The 22,106-nt window shown below is 39.7% G+C and overlaps 1 protein-coding gene across 2 annotated transcripts in view; it reads right to left on the bottom strand.

Moving 5' to 3' along the window:
* LOC126475468 (condensin complex subunit 3) overlaps positions 1 to 22,106 on the bottom strand; it is a 193,202-nt gene that overhangs the window by 89,867 nt on the left and 81,229 nt on the right. For both annotated transcript variants that reach the window (XM_050103353.1, XM_050103352.1), the window contains exons 8-10: positions 20,923 to 21,033; positions 20,534 to 20,747; positions 10,955 to 11,116 (exon numbers count right to left, since the gene is read on the bottom strand). In XM_050103353.1, coding sequence (XP_049959310.1) covers positions 10,955 to 11,116; positions 20,534 to 20,747; positions 20,923 to 21,033 — 487 coding nt within the window. The remainder of the gene's footprint in view (positions 1 to 10,954; positions 11,117 to 20,533; positions 20,748 to 20,922; positions 21,034 to 22,106) is intronic.

Genomic DNA, 22,106 nt, shown 5'->3' on the forward strand with positions numbered 1-22,106 from the left:
CGACAGCTTGAAGATGGGTAGTCAGGGAGAATGTCCACCTGTATGAGCAGCATGACGCCCCCATGAGATGGAATGCCAACCTCAGGGGGAAGGTTGAAACAAATTGGGAAGTAATGTGAAAGCTCAAAGTGGTCATGAGGGCGCAATCTCATTTCCTGAAGGCAGAGTACATAAGGATGCTACGATGCTAAAAGCAGCCGTAAATCCTCTTTGTGGGACCAAAGGCCTCAAACGTTCCATTTGAGGACAGTCATGATGAGGAAGAGGTGTAGGGAGTGTGAACTCAGCGGCCGCCGATTGACAGCCGGTGCAGAGTCGCTACTACAGAGCACCAAAGTAGGAGGATCCTGCTCCATGGGGTCCACAGAAGCATTAGTGTGATTGTGCGGTTGGTCTGTGGAGTCCAACACTGAAAAACGGTTGGTGGTGTGCCCTGGAAATACAGATACCAGATGGGCTAGGTCTCAGACACGTGGTCTGGCCTTCAAGAGCACACAGGGAGGAAGAACAAAAAGAGGAACCTCAAATGTCAAAGTGGAGGAACGAGAGGAGGAGAGAAACAAAGAAACAAAAAGGGAGCAAAAAATGAAGGTGAGATTGTTCGTACGTCAGTGACAGAATGCAGAACATTCCCAATAATACCCCAGACATGTTACACAAGGGAGGGGAAAAAGAATAGCAAGAGGACAGACAAGCATCATGGAATGGAAAAAAATGCTGCAAAGGCTGGAGCCTCGTGGTAGCCAACCACTAACTCGCCAACGTACGTACGTGTGTGTGTGTGTGTGTGTGTGTGTGTGTGTGTGTGTGTGTGTGTGTGTGTGTGTGTGTGTGTCGGGGTGGGGGGTTGGGACTCAAAAATGGTAAACATTGCCTAACCATCTCTGTTGATGAGCAACAATGGTCGCTTCATGCTGTTTAGATGCACTTTCTCAATAACTTAAGTGTCAGTCACGTAGTCCTCCCACTTAATATTCAAGATTTGTCAAATTTTCTGTTGGTGCACACATTTGATTTTTATAATATCACTGTGACAGAGAGACCAAGTTCCACAGACATAAAAGGATGTGGAAATCATGACAGCTCCATACACTGCAAGTTTGGTATGCAGCTTTAGGTCTTTATAACTTGCACTTTTCTCACATGACATACTGAAAGCTTTGGATCACGGCAACCAGGTGGATGCTTTGTTTCTTCATTTTGAAAAGCATCTGACTTAGTACCGCACCCATATGCTTACTGTCAAAAGAAAGATCATATGGAGTATCAAGTGAAATTTGTGAGTGGATTCAGGACTTTTTGGTAGGGAGGACACAGCATTTTATCTTGGATGGAGTGTCATCCTCAGATGTAGAAGTAAGTTCAAGTGTGCCCCAGGGAAGAGTGTTGAGACTCTTCCTGTTCATGTTATATTAATGACATTGCAGACAATATTAGTAGTAAAATCAGGCTTTTTGCAGATGATACAGTTATCTATGACGAAGTACTATATCTATAATGAAGTACTATCTGAGAGAAGCTGCGTAAATATTCAGTCGGATCTTGATAAGATTTCAATGTGGCACAGAGATTGGCAACTCGCTCTAAATGTTCACAAATGTAAAATTCTGCACTTCACAAAACGAAAAAATGTAGTATCCTATGACTATAATATCAATAAGTCACTGTTTGAATTGGTCAACTCATAACAATACCTGGCTGAAACACAATGTAACAATACAAAACAGAATGATCTCACATGTTCAGATGTGGGTAAAGCATGTAGTAACCTTCGGTTTGTTGGTAGAGTACTGGGGAAGTGCAATCAGTCTACAAAAGGGACTGTATACAAGTCACTCATGCGGCCAGCTTTAGAATGTGTGTGGGACCTGTACTATATAGGACTAACAGGACATACTGAACATTTACAGAGAAGGGTAGCACAAACAGTCAGAGGTTTGTTTAATCCCCTGATACTAAAGGAACTAAACTGGAGGACTCTTGAAGATAGATATGAACTATCCCGAGAAAGTCTATCAAAGTTTCAGGAACTGGCTTTAAATGATTATTCTAGGGACATACTACAACTCCCTATGTATCACTCACACAGGGATCATGAGGATAAGATTAGACTAATTACTGCACCCACAGAGGCATTCGAACAATCATTCTTCCCACACTCCATATGTGAATGGAACAGGAAGAAACCCTAATAACTGGTACAAGGGGACATACCCTCACCCATGCACCTCACGATGGTTTGCAAAGTACAGGTGTAGATGTAGAAGAGTCTGTACAGTAATCGTCAGAACATGTGGGCAGCCCTAATTATTCCATCAACGTCCTGTTTGCAAGAATACCATTTAGATAAGATGCTTTAAAGAGATATGAAAAGAGATCAACCCATTCCAGTGTTGTGTCTAAGATGGAGATATTTAACACAAGAAGTGTTAATCCTGGGGCAGGTTGCAGCAGTAACATGGTTTTTCTCGCCATTGATTTTTTTGATATAGTGTAGTTCTGTTACCAGGGTAATCTGAGTACATCTTTGTGAATGAACTCTTGCCAGATTGAAGAGATTGCCATCAAAATGAAACTGTCCCACACCTTGGTTGTTCACAGACGATTTATACAGCCTGGCAGCCACATACAATGCAAAGTTATTGGGAATGAAACCGATACAGAGTTACTGATACATACTTCTCCAGAAATATCAACATGAATATCTTGAGCCAATTCTACACTGCATTCAGGACATCTGACATGTCTCAGTACCTCCCATGTGGCAAATCTAGCTAGTGAATTGAATGCTTTTTCCAGGTCATAAAAAACTAAATATAGAAGCTTCAGCTGTTCATTGCTTTTCCCCTGGCGTTGTCTAGCATAGATCATATATGTTGTGCCTCTGGAGATTCGGAAACCACATTGAGATCCAAGCCAAAAACATCTCTGATATAATTTGGAGCCAATTTAATAGAATTCTTGTGAGAATTTTACCTGCAATTGACAATAGCAATACACATGCGCTACAATTGCCTTTCTTGAAGACAGTGATGATGGTATCATTCTTCAAGTTATGGTAGCATTCTTCATGTGCATCAGATATTTCTTAAGTTTCCCAAATGAAGAGGATGAGTGTAAAAAAAAAGCCTAGTATTCAAGTGTATATTACCCTTTTGTATCAGCTCCAGAGGGTTGTTATCAAGACCATGAGCCTTTCTTGTTCTAAGTTGATTGAGTTGTTTGGTAAAGTCTCTGCATGTGGGTGGAACTGCCATCCATGATTGTTGGGGTTGCTGAGAGCAATGGCATAACGAGGTCCTCGGCAGTACTAGAGGCACGATTTAGAATTGCGTCAGCTATTCCTGATTTCTCTAATTTGTGTCTGACATTTTCCTTGTAATGTGATTTTTTCACAATAGAAGACAGATCTTGAAGAAAGGATAGATGGACTTCTCATTTGGCACTGATCAGAAGCGTAATATCTTCATTATTTTTATCAAACCATCTGTATTTTTTTCTTTCACAATGCCAACTGTTTCCTCATCTGAATCAGTGATTGCCTTCTGAAGCTGGCTCAATTCTGACTTCCACTATTAGTGTTCACTAGATGAACAGCCAGCTTATTTGAGATTGCATTTTTGTAATCTGTAGCAGTGGATTTAATGTGCAGTTTAGAAGTACTGAATGCCTGTCAGGGCAGCTTGTGGATGGACCTTCTTGGTTTGTAACAAATTGAAATCCTCAACTGGTAAAAAAAGTTAGCTTATGATCTGTCCAGTGGCCATTGACATTTCTTGTGGTCCTTGTGACAAGGAAAACTGTTTTATTACATTGTGTGGTGGTGACATAGTCAAGAATGTGCCAGTGCTTCAAGTGGGGATGCATACAAGTGGTCTTTTAACACTCAAGCATGCAGAACTGGGTGTTAGTAATAATGAGTACATGTTCAGCACATGGATCAAGGAGCAAAACACTATTGGCACTGCAGCTGCCAAGTCCTTGTGTCCCCATCACTCTACTCTGTAACTCTCATCCTTTACCAACTCTGCTCTTGAAATCATTAAGTGGTAACAGTCCCCCCAAGGTCAGAGCACACAAAATGAGTGTTATAAATTCACTTCCAGAGAGGGGGATTTGGGGGGCCCCTTCCAGAAGATAGCAATATCTATATTCATTCAGCTAAGGTCATGTGTGATAAGCACTACTGTTCTCTTTGGCCTGCTTGTGTTTTTCAAATCAATTAAGATTCAACACCCTAGGTTCCTATTATCAGAGTTCTGGTAATCTTCATCTTTCGATAACACAAAGGGTGGCCCACTGGATGTGGCTTCCCAGCTGGTTGACAGTGTAACTACCGATGGTTAGTCCACAGTTTCTAGGGCCTTCCTAAATTAGAGAAGGCAGTGATGATCTTAAACAGGCCTGCCCAAACACAGTTGCAGCACTGAATTCCTGAGTCTTCACAGGGTCTCAGAAAGACAATTTTCATACATCTGCTGCCAAAATGCAAATTCAAATTAGAGGTTTCCAGTCTCACCTGAAAATCTGCCTCCAGCATCCTTAAGCCATCACTGTTGGACTCAAATTGAAGATGTGACAGGAGAAAAAATTGCCACAGGCAGAATTTTGTTTTAGGTAAGTTTGCAAGTAAGTGATCCACATACTATTATCACAGAATTATACTCTTTGGCTCAAATGAAATAAACGTGCTGGTTCTAGTAATGTTACTCCAACAGTGTCACAGACTCTATATGCCATATAGTTGTGCCTCCACACCCAATCTGACTGGCATGATCTCATCCGCCTCCGTTACCAATGAGAACCACGAAAAGGAAGTTCTTCCTCTGTCCGTTTTGTCCTTGGGCCAAAAACACATGGTTGCTTCCTTTGTAAGGATATGAAACAAAATGATAATATAGGCTTAGGCGTGGGTAAACCACTTTTGTTGGTAGAATGCTGTGGTAATGTGATCAGTCCACAAAGGAGATTACTACCCATCCTAGAATTGTTCAAGTGTGAGGGACCCATACCAAGTAGGACTAATAGGGGAACTGAACTTACATGGAGAAGGGCAGCATGAATGGCCATAGGTTTGTTTGACCCTTGGGAGGGTGTCACAAAAATGCTGAAGAAACTTCACTGGCAGACTATTTAAGATAACTTCCTGGCAGATTAAAACTGTGTGCCAGACAGACTCTGACTCGGGACCTTTGCCTTTCGTGGGCAAGTGCTCTATTAACTGAGCTCCCCAAGCACGACTCACAACCCATCCTCACTGATTCAATATCCTTTCTTTCAGGAATGCTAGTTCTGCAAGGTTTGCAGAAGAGCTTCTGTGAAGTTTGGAAGTTAGGAGATGAGGTACTGGCATAGTTGAATCTGTGAGGACGGGTCGTGAGTCATGCTTGGGTAGCTCAGTTGGTAGAGCACTTGCCCACGAAAGGCAAAGGTCCCGAAGCGGGGGAAAGAAAGAAAGAAAATCCCAATAATTCCAGATGTGAAGAGGAAAATTGTCTTGATCCAAAGCTTCCAGTATGTCACGATGGAAAACTGCGTGTTGTTTCACATGATCGATATTTTTGGAATCCACACTGGCTGGCATGGAGGTCATTCTGTTAAAAAAAAAACTGATTATGTTTGAGCTCAGGATATGTTCTAAAGTTCTAAAACGTATCGATCTCATAATTACTGGTTGGTTGTGTTGTGGATCACTTCTACTACCCTCCTTGAAGATGGGTGTGACCTGTGCTTCCTTCCAACTACTGCCACTTTTTTTGAGGGATCTACGACAGATTATAGTTAGAAGATGGGCTAACTCGGTCGCAAATTCAATATAGAGTGATAGTGATTCCATTGGGCCCTGGAGATTTGGTCAATGTTAACAATGTCAACTGCCTCTCAACACCATTGTCATTAATACTCATTTCTCTCATTTTTTTCAGTGGTACAAGGATGAAAATGGGGTTGGAAACAGAGATAAGCATTTCAGCTTAAGCATTGCTATCCTCAGTTTCAGTTTCTGCCTCATTCGCTTGGGACTGGACATTAACTTTGGTGCCACTAACAGCATTTACATGCAGCCAGAATTGCTTTGGGTTTTGTGAAAGATCATTTGACAATATTTTGCTACGGTACTCCCTGAAGGCTCCATGCACTGCCCTCTCAACAGCCAAACGTGTTTCATTCAGCATATCTCCAGCTATTATGCGGTAGTTTCAGTTTCTTTACAGTGACTGTATACCAGGGAAGGTCCCCCCATTATGAATTGTTGTACTGGGTACAACAGTGCCTGGTCAACTATTTTTCAAACATGAGAGAGAGAGAGAGAGAGAGAGAGAGAGAGAGAGAGAGAGAGAGAGAGAGAGAGATATGCTCGAATAACTAAGCTGAGTCTCAGTAAGTGCTGAGGCAACAACCTTGTGAGTACATTGGTACTAAATTGCAAAAATTTTAAGCAAATGTCATTGTATTTTATTGTGTACTAGTTTTACTCGGCCATGCTTTGCTGTGGCTCAGTCTGCTTAAATGGAAAAGAAAGAAAAGAGAAAGCACAAATTTCTAATATGTATTTATATAAATATATCTAAAAACAAAGATGATGTGACTCATCAAACAAAAGCGCTGGCAGGTCGATAGACACACAAACAAACACAAACACACACACAAAATTCAAGCTTTCGCAACCAACAGTTGCTTCATCAGGAAAGAGGGAAGGAGAGGGAAAGACGAAAGGATGTGGGTTTTAAGGGAGAGGGTAAGGAGTCATTCCAATCCCGGGAGCGGAAAGACTTACCTTAGGGGGAAAAAAGGACAGGTATACACGCGCACGCCCCCCCCCCCCCCCCACACACACACACATCCATCCGCACATACACAAACACACAAATGTCTGCTTGTGTCTGTGTATGTGTGTGTATGCGCCCCCCCCCCCCCCCCCACACACACACACACACACACACACACACGTCTGCTTGTGTCTGTGTATGTGCGGATGGATGTGTGTGTGCGCGCGATCGCGCGCGCGAGTGTATACCTGTCCTTTTTTCCCCCCTAAGGTAAGTCTTTCCGCTCCCGGGATTGGAATGACTCCTTACCCTCTCCCTTAACACCCACATCCTTCCCTCTTTCCTGATGAAGCAACCGTTGGTTGCGAAAGCTTGAATTTTGTGTGTGTGTTTCTGTTTGTGTGTCTATCGACCTGCCAGCGCTTTTGTTTGGTAAGTCACATCATCTTTGTTTTTAGATATTTTTTTCCCACGTGGAATGTTTCCCTCTATTATATTTATATAAATATATATTTAAAATATACAATAGCAAAATATTGTTAGCAAACAGGAAAGTTGTATCTATGAATTTGCAATAACAATAAACAACGCTCAAGATCAGAGAAAGGGGGAAAGAGGAAATGGGCAGAGGGGTAGGAGGAAATGGACATAGAAAACGGAAAGGAAGAGATGGACAGAGAGAAGGGGCAGGAGTACGTGAAGACAGGATCTGACTGTGATGGTGGTGGTGGTGGTGGTGGTGGAGGACAGAGAATGGGGATCAGATTGAACAGACCGGGAGAGTAGAACGCATATCCAATTTCTACACATATTAGAAATGTGTGCTTTCTTTTTTCTTTCCTTTCCATTTAAGCAGACAACCACAGCAAAGTGTGGCTGAGTACAGCTAGTTCACTTTAAAATAAAATGCCATTTGCTTTGTACTGTTGCATTTAGTTCCAAACTACTCACAAGGTTTCCTCAGCACTTACTGAGGTTTAACTTACTTATTTGAGCATCACTAACTCTCTCTCCCTCTCTCTCTACACTCTACTCTCTACACTTATTTAAATAAGAGTTTCACCAGTAATATTCACAGTAGCTATATTCATTGCTTTACACGGCATCAAAATTATAAATTTAGTAGATATTCTTAAAAAATAGGGAACAGATCTCAGATAACATGGTACCTTACTCATCATTAATAAACAGACCTCCACATTTTACCAGTGCAAAGTATTTTCTTTCTTTAATGATTACTAGAGTTCTAGAACACATATTTTTGTTATCAGAGACATACATCCAGTATTCTACTATACTATTACTTCTGTATCAAATTTCCAGTCTCACCACTGTGTGGTAATAGCCATAAATTCAGAAGGGGAACTGGGGATTGGGTCAATATAATTTTGCTAACTTATATTTTAGAGGCAGTAATGGGGGATAGGGGGAAGGGAGGTCGTTACATCATGGCATCAGCATTATCGAATGTCTGGGCATCTCTTATCATTGTCTGATACATCTCAATGCAGTGACAGATGCATCAGCATGAAGCATTGATTAACCTACTCAATGTTTTTTACTTTTCCCTTTTTGCCACCTGTCACATTTAGATTTTGTCCATGCCAAATTTATTTATTTGTTTATTTCCATTAACCACTACACAACCAGGATACAGTGTTAATCACAACTGCACTGACTATCTCAGCAGGAGATCCAGGTTTAAATACCAGTCCAGCAAACATCTTCACTTGCTGCCGCCAATTCCGCAAGAAGTCCTGATCAGTCACCCTCCCCCTTCAATTTATATAACTGAATAAATACTGCAACTGAATAAATATTGCAACTGAACTGTATGTAGAACATTGTGTTAACAATGATAGGACTGGTTTTAGAACTGACAAATCAGAAAGAACAAAACCGTTCAAACAACTTTTACATCTACCATAGCTTGAATGAAGTTGTTGCTTGGAAGTGAAAATTCATAGCAAGTCAGAAACATTGACATTCGTAACAACTATCTGCTGGGTAAGTATATGACAAATGGTTCAAATGGCTCTAAGCACTATGGGACTTAACATCTGAGGTCATCAGTCCCCTAGACTTAGAATTACTGAAACCTAACTAACCCAAGGACATCATACACATCCATGCCCAAGGCAGGATTCGAACCTACGATTGTAGCAGCAGCGCGGTTCCGGACTGAAGCACATAGAACTGCTCTGCCACAGCGGCCGGTGAGTATATGACCAGTGACTTGGATTTATACTCAACATTGTAGCACGTATGCATTGTACCATGACAAACACTGGTTATTGTTATCTGAAAGACACGGGTCAGAGAGGAATTTAATTCATTTATGCTATTTAAAGAAAAGATCTCTCTCTGTTGAAATCACAATACTTTACATTCACTCAAGTAATTCCAAGAATATCTGTGCAAGGGGATTAGTTTCATGTGCAACACCAGCTACCTGACTGCTTCAGAGAATGTTGTCGTTTCACATACTTTTTGCTACTGAGCAAAGAAGCTGCAGGTGTTTTTCAGTAAGCCATGATGTACACCAAGTGCACACACTCTTAGCAAAGAGCAGGCTGTTAAAGGTATGAGCATAAGGAGTAAGTTCACAGATATGTGAATGGCTCGAAGACTACTTCAATAATAGAACCCACTATGTTGTACTCGACAGCGAGTGTTCATCAGAGACACAGCTATCATTATTTGGCAGACAGAATGGGCAGCAATCTGCGGTTGTTTGCTGATAAAGCCATAGTCTATGGTAAGGTGTCGAAGTTGAGTGAAAGTGACTGTAGGTCGGAAGATGCAAGGCGACTTATACAAAATTTCCAGTTGGTCTGATGAATGGCAGGTAGCCCTAAATGTGGAAAAATTTAAGTAAATACTAATGAGTAGGAAGAAGAAACCTGTAATGTTCGGATACAGTATTACCAGCATCCTGTTTGACACAGTCAAGTCATTTAAATATCTGGGTTCAAAAATGGTTCAAATGGCTCTGAGCACTATGGGACTTAACATCTGTGGTCATCAGTCCCCTAGAACTTAGAACTACTTAAACCTAACTAACCTAAGGACATCACACACATCCATGCCCAAGGCAGGATTCGAACCTGCGACCGTAGCAGAAATATCTGGGCACAACATTGCAAAGCAATATGAGGTGGAACGAACATGTTAAAACTGAGGTAAGGAAGGCAAATGGCTGACTCTGGTTTATTGGGAGAATTTTAGGAAAGAGTGGTTCACCTGTAAAGGAGACCAAATATAGGACACTGGTGCGACCTATTCTTGAGTACCGCTCAAGTGTTTGGGATCCGCACCAGGTCAGACTGAAGGAAGACATTGAAGCAAATCAGAGGCAGGCTGCTGAATTTGTTACTGGTAGGTACAAGCAGCACAATTGTTACAGAGATGCTTCAGGAACTCAAATGGGAATCCCTGGAGGACATGTGACATTCTTTTCGAGTAACACTACTGAGAAAATTTAGAGAACCGGTATTTGAAGCTAACTGTCAAACAATTCTACTGCCACCAACATACACTGCGTTTAAGGACCACAACTATGAGATACAAAAAATAGGGTTCATATGGAGGCCTACAGACAGTTGTTTGTTCCTCACTCTATTTGCAAGTGGAACAGGAGGGGCAATGACAAGCAGTGGTACAGTGTACCCTCCGCTACACACCATACGGTGGCTTGCGGAGTATCTACGTAAATGTAGACGCATGTCAAACGAACACTGTACTGCAAGCGGCTCATACCATCTTTATTTTTGTAAGAGTGGTCCTATTTTGTACTACTATGGCGATGTCAACTGGTGTGTTCAAGGTCCAGCTTACATTTTTTGTGTTTCATGACAGATGGATTATATATCCAGTTACTGTTGCGTCCACTTTCCATTTTATATGGCTATATGACAGGTGGGTTTCATATCCAGCTACTTTTGCACCTCAAAAGGGTGAAATGCATCATTGACAATAAATAATTTCGCAACCAAGACTGTTTTTCTTTTATAAAAATATTATGTTGAAATAAATTACAACTGCCTGATCCGCATGTGGAGAATAGTGTAAACACTTGGTACTCTAGCACTTTCATGAACTAAAAGCAAAGTACTGTCTGCAACTCTCATAGTAATGTAGAAATATAAATTAGTGTTTTTCATTACATCATATGCAGTAGTGCTCACCTCTTGGGTCAGTACATCAGGTTGTGATGTAAGTTCAGCTATTTTTTTCTCTAATGCCTGAATCTCTGGTTTCATAGCTTCAGCTTCCATGAAATCCTGTCTCTTGATTGCCTCTTCTTGAATTTCCCGTTGCTCATAAAGTTTAACACACAGTTCTGCTCTCTGTGGAAATAATCAGTAGTAGTAGTAGTAGTAGTAGTAGTAGTACCAAGCAATTAACAGTGAAATGATTACTGCAATAAGTAGCCATCTGAGTAAACTCCCAATATTTAGTTTAAAAGTAGAGAGTAAATTACACACATTAATACAGTACTCATTACAAGCAAAGTAAACTAAAGTAATTAATATGACATCCAAACACAGGTGTATCATTGTTGCGAGCGCGCACACATGCACACACACACGAGAAGAGAGAAAAGGAGGAGGACTGCATAACTGTCACTGTGTCACAACAATTTTGAAATTGCGTACACAGTTAACTTTAGTCACTCAAGCATTACTAAGTAGAGAGACTGGCCTATCTATAGCCAATTGTCAACTCCAACAAAGCTATGATCAATGAAAATTTAAGAATAAACTATTACTGCAATCTTCAATGTTGAAAAATTATCTTGACCAGTATTCACATTTTGACAGTAAAATTTACAGTAATAATGTTATTACAATCTTCTGATGAAATCAACGGAAGATGCTCCAAAAAGTTTGGAATTTTGTACCCATTCACATAAGCGACAACATAGTATGAAACAAAAATGGTGTGAAAACTTTGTTGTTACAAAGTCATGGGAAGTCCCACCATTTTATTCATCTGTGATCACAGCCTTCCTTCCAGACAAAGCAACTTATAATATTTCAGCAGATAATTCTGATCAGTTCTCAGCATCTACTTTAAAAGTAAACTCAACATGTAAGCATAAGACAGCATATTGTTAAGGGACTATATAATGATGCTTTCGACACATTATTCATGAAAACCTCAAAAATAGAGAAGTACAGAAAACTTAACTACAATAGCCATATTAACAATCAACAAGCCAGAATATATATGGTGATCCTCAGTGTCATCTGCTAAATGTGCAGTATTTTATGAATTATGTAGATTACTTAAATAACAGATACAAAGTTCATTATGAGTTTGTTAATTTAGTGTGAAAGTGCACAGAAGTCATCAGCATCTTCCAATGGGAGACCTAGTGTAAGTCACAAAGCGCTATTTTGTTTAGCTTGAATCTCATGAGGCAATAATTATACAAGGTAAAATGTATTCAGAGAGGTGCCAAAAATTCCACCTCCCTCCCCCCCCCCCCCCCCCCCCCCCCCGCCACCTCCAACATACTGTGTACCATGAATAGAAAGAGGGGCATGGGGATGATGTTTCTAATTCACCAAGTACCCTCTGCCACATTCCATACAGTGCCACACAGAGAACACAAGTACATATATTTTGGTAAGTGATTTTTTTTAAAGCTGGGAAGTTTCTTTTTTATTAATAATAAATTAACAAATAAAAAATGAGTGAAGAAGAATTAAGAAAAATGCTTTATCACTTAGTTATCCACTTATAATTTGCCAAGGTGTCAAAGGTAACAATCTCTTTAATCTCTCGAATTATCGTATGTACATATTTTCTAATCATACACTTTAATAAATTACCATCTCTTTCTAACAGAAAATTATCATTCAGCTGTTTGTCCCCTCAATTACTTACCTTTTAAAAGTCTGTTTAAGTCTCTACTTTTGAACTATAGTGCATTCTTTTAATTAGAAGTAATTGTTCTACACTCAGCTGCACAAACCAGAGCAATCTCTGGCAGCCCCATCACCTAAATAACTACACTATTTAAAAATTTTCCTTTCTATTTCTTCAAAGTAATTAACTTAGCAGCATATCTGTAATGAGCAATGTTTTCCTTCTAATAGTTGCTTGTTCAAATTTCAAGTTACAAATCAGAGTACTCGGGTTTGGATTCAACAGCTGCTTGGGCTTTTTATGTCCCATGCATTAACATAGAATTAAAACATAATAGGTTTCTGCACCCCGTAACAGTTCGGCCACCAAAGCACAGGGAATGAAACCTAGGTCCTCTGCATGGTAGTCAGCCACGCTGACCATTCAGCTACTGAGGTGGACATTTTATTTATGTTGGATCTTCTTTTATTTATTTTTTAACTATCCAAAAAAGACCCATTTCACTTTATCTCTATTTTCATCTGTTTTCTGATAAAATTCCCAGTTACTCTACAACACTTAAGAACACCGTAAACATGAACTTCTTAATGATGTTGTATTTCATGCACAAACACACTTTCTAAGCCTCAAAAAGAGTCTAAGTACTCTTAAATACACTTAGGTATTTACCAATACTTTTGATTAAGTTTGTCAATGACAACATGTATGTATTTGTTGTAATCTTCAGTGGGATTGTAACAGAATGATGCACCTGCAAAACCTCAAGCATTGCTTTTTCTGCTTTGCACTTCTCATACACTGTTCTGTTCACACACTTGTGAGTGTAGTCTTTCTCAAACTTCATTCATTCTAACACTATTTCACTCATTGTTAGTCTACTTAATTAATTTTGTAATCTTGTTTCTTTAGCAGATTCTCCATGAATGCTTGCTGAATGTCTCACTCGAGCCTCTTCTCTAGTTTCTTCTCATGGTTCGTCTGTTAAGTTTTATCTCAATCTATTCATTCTCTTTGGTTGTGAAGCTGAATGTGCTTCTCGCTCCTCATATGTTTCGTTTCATTGCTGTTCTTTTTGTTTCCTTCTTTTCACTTCATGATTTGCAAGATTCTTCCTCTTTCATATTTCAGCATCCTGTTAAATTTAAAATCCCTACTCTATTCTGTAACCACTCTCTATAGCACTATTAATTATTACTGTAATATTGCTATGACAGCCGAAGTAATACTACTTCTTGTTACAGGTTCACCTTTGAAATTTGAATTGAGCTGCATGGCACACAACGTCTAACATTTATACTTCGGAGTAAGAATACTCTAGAAATTCTAGTACTTACTACTACAATTCTAGAAATCTGCACTGCACAGATCAAACCTGGAACTGGTGCAATTTTTGTTTTTCTAAATACCATCAAACACCTTTCTTCATAACTGTGGGACACCTATTACCAAGCAGTGATATTTATATTACACAAACAATGCAAATAGTTTTATGGTGAATTCATAGCTGTCACCAAATCTAATGTCACAAGAAGCTGCCCTCTTTAGACATCCATATCTTCATAAGCAACCTGTGCAGTTCAAAAACAAAAACTCCTTCACGGATGGGAGATGGAGGTTACTACATCATGTGACCTCCAGGGGGCTGCAAAATTTGCTTATGAGGTTTTGCAGCACGCACAGACACATCACACTTACTTTTACTATATATGATTATTATTATTATTATTATTATGAGCAGTCACATCATTACAACGAAGAGAGAGGGATTGTTGACTCATTGTCTTTAATCTACAATGTTTTGGCGCTTAAACACACTGAATTACAAACTACTAAAATATAATGGATCTACTAACTCCATAATTTTAACCAGTCTTGAGCTCTGTAATTCACAACCAGTCAGAAATCCTGCTGAATAGCTCTTTTAAATGACTACTACCATTTTTATTTTATTGTTGAAATTTCAGTATTTTGGTCATTCTCATGCATTTACGAGTCTTAATACAAGTATCAAGAACAATGTAGTAAGAGATTAACAGTACATACAATCAATTTTGCAATTTTTTAACACTCATATTCATAAAAGATTTTTGACATGCAGGCTGATGCTGGGTAGGGACAACACCATGAAATGTATACTAATCAATGAACAGACAGTCAGTAGAGCATTATCAATAATGACACTGTTTTATGTAGTGTATTTTTGAGATGATTATGTATATCATGACAGGTTTACACATCTAAAGTGTGGACTTATAACACATTAGAGTAGATACTCCAGACAATCCCGGTAATTTTTATTTCTGATGTCTGTTAGTTCACTGAGGAGACACTGTGGTCATTCTTTGAAGATGCCAATACCTCAATTTTGTCTACATCGTCGATTAATCTCCCCTATATAGTATCCTGATAAATTCCTCAAGGCTGCTGGTGTTATGATTGTAGTTTTGTAGTGTGCACTAAATGAGACTTTACAGTTCTTGCTTACTTTTGAGTGCTCTCTGAACCTGACAGAAAAGCATCTAGCAGTTTGCTGCACATATAAACTTTCACATTCAACACATTTGATTTTTTTACATTCCTGATTGTGTAAATGGTTTTGTTTTGTGGGTGGTGCGCCTGGCTATTGTACCCATTTTCTTTAGCTGTTATTCGTGCAGGACAATGTTAGTATAGTCATGAAGCCATGAACTCCCACACTCTGAATCCAGCTTAAATCCTGAACTTTAGTGGGGCAGCACAACAGAGCAGAGTGGAGCTGTCGCTGAGCTGCTTTGTCTATTCGGTACAAAAATTTGATTGTCATGCATCTCATAGTTTTATTCGTCAGCTTCAAAATGAACTGCTTATCATTTCGTTAATAGCCATATTATTGTGATATTTCTAAATTAAACTAATGCAACAAAGTCAAATAGTTTGCAAAGAAGAATAGAGGTCACTATGAATTTCCATTTGATGCATGTTAAAGTCATATTTTGGCACATACCAAATATAGTTAACATACTGAACTACTCTTTAAACTTGGGATAGCATCCATAACTCATTCCACTCCGTAGAAAATTGACTGTATATATCACACTCCATTCAGCTCATGTGCCCAGACTATAACGCAAGACTGAAATATTCACAACACCTTTTCTCATTAAGGATTTGAGATATGTAAACAAAATACTGGCAAATAATAGCATACATGTGGTTACTGTGCATAACTCCCTTGTTTATAGCGATGAAATACGAGTAACTACAGACTTTTTTCAACGGAATAATGTAATTTCTTAAGGATCGTAGACAGCTGGTGAAACGAAAATTCCTCCAGGTTCGTAGAAACCAGAAGAATTTTTTGAGACATAGTCCTGACGTTCACAATAGGATTCAAAACCATTTGGAATTGTGGAGACAATTATGAAAATGTGGGATTGCCTCCAGCCTCTCCACATGCAAGAGCCTTTTTGAAGATGATTTTCTAAATACTGTAAATGGTTTATATAACATACATAACTTTCCAAATGCAGTCAAAGATGTTGACAGAAAACACATTTCTCAAACTCCAGAAAATTCAGGTACAATATTTTATATATTCAAACATTTTCATTTAATCTCACTACAAGCAGTTGCAGATCCTCAAGGGAAATTCATTATAACAGAGTTGGGGGTGGTATGGGAAGGAAAGTGGAAGTGCAGGTTTCATTCTTCTAATGTATTTTGTTTCCTTTACTGCTTGCTCAATATGCAGATTGAATAACATCGGGGAGAGGCTACAACCTTGTCTCACTCCCTTCCCAACCACTGCTTCCCTTTCATACCCATCGACTCTTAACTGCCATCTGCTTTCTGTACAAATTGTAGATAGCCTTTCGCTCCCTGTATTTTACCCCTGCCACCTTCAGCATTTGAAAGAGAGTATTCCAGTCAACATTGTCAAAAGCTTTCTCTAAGTCTACAAATGCTAGAAACATATGTTTGCCTTTCCTTAATCTTTCTTCTAAGATAAGGCGTAAGGTCAGTACTGGCTCACGTGTTCCAACATTTCTACGCAATCCAAACTGATCTTTCCCAAGGTCGGTTTCTGCCAGTTATTCCATTCGTCTGTAAAGAATTCGCGTTAGTATTTAGCAGCTGTGACTTATTAAACTGATAGTTCGATAATGTTCACATCTGTCAACACCAGCCTTCTTTGGGATTGGAATTATTATATTCTTCATGAAGTCTGAGGGTATTTCGCCTGTCTCATACATCTTGCTCACCAGATGGTAGAGTTTTGTCGTGACTGGCTCTATCAAGGCCGTCAGTAGTTCTAATGGAATGTTGTCTACTCCCGGGGCCTTGTTACGACTCAGGTCTTTCAGAGCTCCGTCAAACTCTTCACGCAGTATTGTACCTCCCGTTTCATCTTCATCTACATCCTCTTCCATTTCCATAATATTGTCCCCAAGTACACTGCCCTTGTATAGACCCTCTATATACTCCTTGCACCTTTCTGCTTTCCCTTCTTAGCTTAGAACTGGGTTTCCATCAAAGCTCTTGATATTCATACAAGTGGCACTCTTTTCTTCAAAGGTCTCTTTAATTTTCCTGTAGGCAGTATCTATCTTACCCCTCTTGAGATGAGCCTCTACATCCTTCCATTTGTCCTCTAGCCATCCTTGCTTAGCCACTTTGCACTTCCTGTCGATCTCATTTTTGAGACATTTGTATTCTTTTTGCCTGCTTCATTTATTGCATTTCAAAATTTTCTCCTTTCATCAATTAAATTGATTATTTCTTCTGTTACCCAAGGATTTCTACTAGCCCTCGTCTTTTTACCCACTTTATCTATCGTCTGCTGCCTTCACTACTTCATGCCTCACAGCTACCCATTCTTCTTCAACTGTATTTCTTTCCCCCATTCCTGTCAATTGTTCCCTTATGCTCTCCCTCAAACTCTCCACAACCTCTGGTTTAATCAGTTTATCCAGGTCCCATCTCCTTAAATTCCCACCTTTTTGCAGTTTCTTCAGTTTTAATCTATAGTTCATAACCAATAGATTGTGGTCAGAGTCCACATCTGCCCCTGGAAATGTCTTATAATTTATAACCTGGTTCCTAAATCTCTGTGTTACCATTATATAATCTATCTGATACCTTTTAGTATCTCCAGGGTTCTTCCATGTATACAACCTTCTATCATGATTCTTAAACCAAGTGTTAGCTTTGATTAAGTTGTGCTCTGTGCAAAATTCTACGAGGCGGCTTCCTCTTTCATTTCTTAGCCCCAATCCATATTCAATTACTACGTTTCCTTCTCTCCCTTTTCCTACTACCGAATTCCAGTCACCCATGACTATTAAATTTTCATCTCCCTTCACTATCTGAATAATTTCTTTTATTTCATCATACATTTCTTCAATTTCTTCGGCATCTGCAGAGCTAGTTGGCATATAAACTTGTACTACTGTAGTAGGTGTGCGCTTCGTATCTATCTTGGCCACAATAATGCGTTCACTGCGCTGTTTGTAGTAGCTTACCCCCACTCCTATTTTTTTATTCATTAAAACTACTCCTGCATTACCCCTATTTGATTTTGTATTTATAACCCTGTAGTCACCTGACCAGAAGTCTTGTTCCTCCTGCCACCGAACTTCACTAATTCCCACTATATCTAACTTTAACCTATCCATTTCCCTTTTTAAATTTTCTAACCTACCTGCCCGATTAAGGGATCTGACATTCCACGCTCCGATCCGTAGAACGCCAGTTTTATTTCTCCTGATATCGACGTCCTCCTGAGTAGTCCCCGCCCGGAGATCCAAATGGGGGACTATTTTACCTGGAATATTTTACCCAAGAGGCCGCCATCATCATTTAACCATACAGTAAAGCTGCATGCCCTCGGGAAAGATTACAGCTGTAGATTCCCCTTGCTTTCAGCCTTTCGCAGTACCAGCAGAGCAAGGCCGTTTTGGTTAGTGTTACAAGGCCAGATCAGTCAATCATCAGCCAGACTGTTGCCTCTGCAACTACTGAAAAGGCTGCTATCTGTATCGCTGAAGCACACAAGCCTCCCCACCAACGGCAAGGTCCATGGTTCTTGGGGGGGGGGGGGGGGGGGGGGGGGGCTATGGATGTCAAAAATGCACGGAAGTGGGTCAGTGAGTTTACGATGAACAGCATTCCGGCTAGCTTTCAGTTTCAGGCAAAGCAGTTGTAAAAGAGGAGAAACAAATGCTTAGATATCTGAGTGAGACAGTTCACAAGCTGTGCAAATGGATCCCTGAAGTCAGAGTACCAAACATTTGCATTATTAGGTGTGAGAGTGAGGTGACTCCCCAAAATGCTCACTGAAGAACATAAATAGCAATATAGCGCAACTAATTTTTGGATTCAGTTTTCACTGGTAACGAAACTTGGATATCCTACACAACACCTGAAACTAAGGAAAGTCTCGTCATTGACGGCATACAAATTTTCTGAAGCTCTGAAAGTACAAACAAACATTTGCTGCCATCAAAGTGGTAGCCGCTGTGTTCTGGGACAGAAACGGTGTTTTGCTGTCTCAATTTATGTCTATTGGCACAACACTCACTACTGTGAGACTTTGTTACAACTGTGTCGTGCCATTCAAAACCGAAGGAGGGGAATGCTGACGTAGGGTACGCATTTTCATCTCAACTGCCCATGCAACAGCTGACCTCTTGGGCCAATTCGGATGGGACATCCTCACCCATCCCCATCCCCATGTCTCCCCCCCCCCCCCCCCCCCCCACCCCCACCCCACACACACAGCCCAGACTTACCAATAGTGATTTTCATCTGTTTCCTGTGTTCAAGTACACCTGGATGGAATGTATTTCTGGGCCAATGATGAATTGAAAAATGAGGTCAAGCGCTATCTGCACAACACAGCGGGAGAGTTTTATGACAAAGGCATATGAAAAATAGCACAGCACATGCAAATGTCCATCAACAGTGAAAGTGACTATGTAGAAAAATAGCTAAAATAGATGAAAGTCCAGCCTTTCCAACAATGTAAGATTCATTGCAAATAAATGTGTTTTCCATGGGGTGGCGGGAGACCTTATTGTACAGACATCTCATACTTAAAATGCTATGCAGCAACACTACTGCAATGAATAAACAAAAAATATGGAAACTCCACCATCATGTCCAGTAGACTGTGAGATGCCAACTGGCTGCTATGTCATTCATTGCCATATGGTGTCATTTGGATGTGGTATGGAAGGGCATAGAGCTGGCACACTACTCTTCCAGCTGTAGTCAGCTTTTCGACCTTGGAGCCACAGCTTCTCATTCAAGTAGCTCCTCAAATAGCATCATGAGTGAGTGAATGCCATTTCAGTTCTACCACCTAGGGAAACTCACTGGCAATGTCAGGAAATGAACACATGGGTCATCGACAAGGCAATCAGTGCCGGCCCCTTAGCTATAGAGGTGGATGCAATTAATGAATAACTTCTTTAAAGTTGTGAAATAGTTAAACAACATAAACATACATATTTAAAATCTTCTAATGCCTTCTGCACTGTTACTTTTAAAAGGGGCAAGTACAGACGTAATTTATGACTCTCCCTCCCTTTCATCAATTTTTAGGAATTAATTGTATGAAAATGGAGGGAGAATGGGGGAGGATTAATTCAGCTGTGGCCTTGACATGACAAACCAATCCAGAAGACATAATATAACTGAACTATTACTCTCATGAGAGACTGTAGGTTTATTATTATATTGCCAGGACCATTATATTTAAAATACATATCCAGCAGTTGTTATACAGTCATACTTACAGGAATACAATGGGTAAAACAGACAGTGGAATATTATTAGTATGCATCACTACTACATAATCAGAAAGAACATCTGAGGAAAGAAAGGAAGGAGTTAGAAGACCTACTTACTTTTATTTCTATCTTCCGTTTTTCTTCTACTGACATTTCTGAACAAACAACTGTAAGAGGTTCATGCATTTCTGAGACAATCTCAGCCAATGTCTGAAGTCTGATAAATGTATCAGGGATTGCATTACACAGTAGTGATACAATAACTGGCACAAGTGGCACCTGAACGTCGTCATTGAGGAGCAGATCTAACAAAAGCTGCCTGAGGTTAGCCCTACAAAACATCATGTAAGATTAGTTTTCTGGACAATAATCTAATAACAAATCAGAGGCTTATGCACCAATTATTGAATTATTGTTTCTTACTCCTTTTTATGAAACATGTAGTTCACTAAAATGAATTTGTCATGGAAGAGCAAAGTAGCTTACAAATAAACCAAATTACGTACCTGCCTGCCTCATCTGAAAGATCAAAGATAGGTATAATTTCCAGAAGTTGTTTCAAAATAAATTCTTTTTCGTGATCTTCCCACTGATCCCTTTCCTTGCTCTTCATAAGGCTAATAAATGTAAAAAAAGAATAAATAAATTATTAAGAAACTGAATTGTAATATTTGTTAACAGTTAAATTCATTAGGAAAGTAATCAAAACTACCAACAAACAAAACATTATGTTTCGCATGAACTGATATGAACTGGTGATTATTACAATCTGCTCAGTGCAATGTTCTGCAAACCGTATGAAAAACACATCCTTTGGCGACAGTTGCAATCTTACACTCTAACACACATATCAATATGATCTACTTCCACCCAGCACACCTGCAGGCAAAGCCGCATGAAAATGTCTTCTAATACGTAACTGAGTGACAAATAACATTTCACATGTGAAGAGCTCAGTCTGTAGAGGGGTCTTTTGATAACAACTGATCAGGTTGTATTCTTTAGTGGCACTTCTACAGTTCTTTTATGAGAAAAAAAGGCATATCAAAGGGTAAGTATTCCCACAGTTTACGTATCTGAAAATGAAGAAAGAGAGGAGAATAAGATTTATTGCTCCACTCATAACGAACTTATTAGATACAGAGCACAAGCTCCAGTTGGAAAAGGACTAACAAGGAAATCTGTTGTGTCCTGCTTTAAGCAATTTAGGAAAATTGCAGGAAACACTGAGCTGTATGGCTGGAAGAGAATTTCAATTTCTATCCTCCCAAATTCCATCCAGTGTTGAGGTGGGGGAGAGGGGGGTTGGGGTAAGGTTACCACTAGAAAGTCAGCCACACTTGACTAAGATCGGCATATATCCTACATCCTACAATTTTGCTTAAGTGTGAAGGCAGACCCAAACCAAATGGGCTATAATAGGGCACACTGAATGGATATGAAGAAGGGCAGCATGAGTGGTAATAGGCTTTTTGAGCCATGGGGTAGAATCAAGAAGATGCTGAAAGAGTTGCACATCCACCCTATCTCGAGAAAACCTACCCAGAATGTTTTTACAACTACCTTTAAGTATTGAATCTAGGACTGTATCACAACCCCCGACATACTGCTCCCATAGGAAGTGCAAGGACAAGATTAGACTAATTACAGCACGCACACTTTTACGCAATCATTCTTCCTGTGGTCCATA

This window comes from Schistocerca serialis, chromosome 4, assembly GCF_023864345.2.
Source record: "Schistocerca serialis cubense isolate TAMUIC-IGC-003099 chromosome 4, iqSchSeri2.2, whole genome shotgun sequence".
Lineage (NCBI taxonomy): Eukaryota > Metazoa > Arthropoda > Insecta > Orthoptera > Acrididae > Schistocerca > Schistocerca serialis.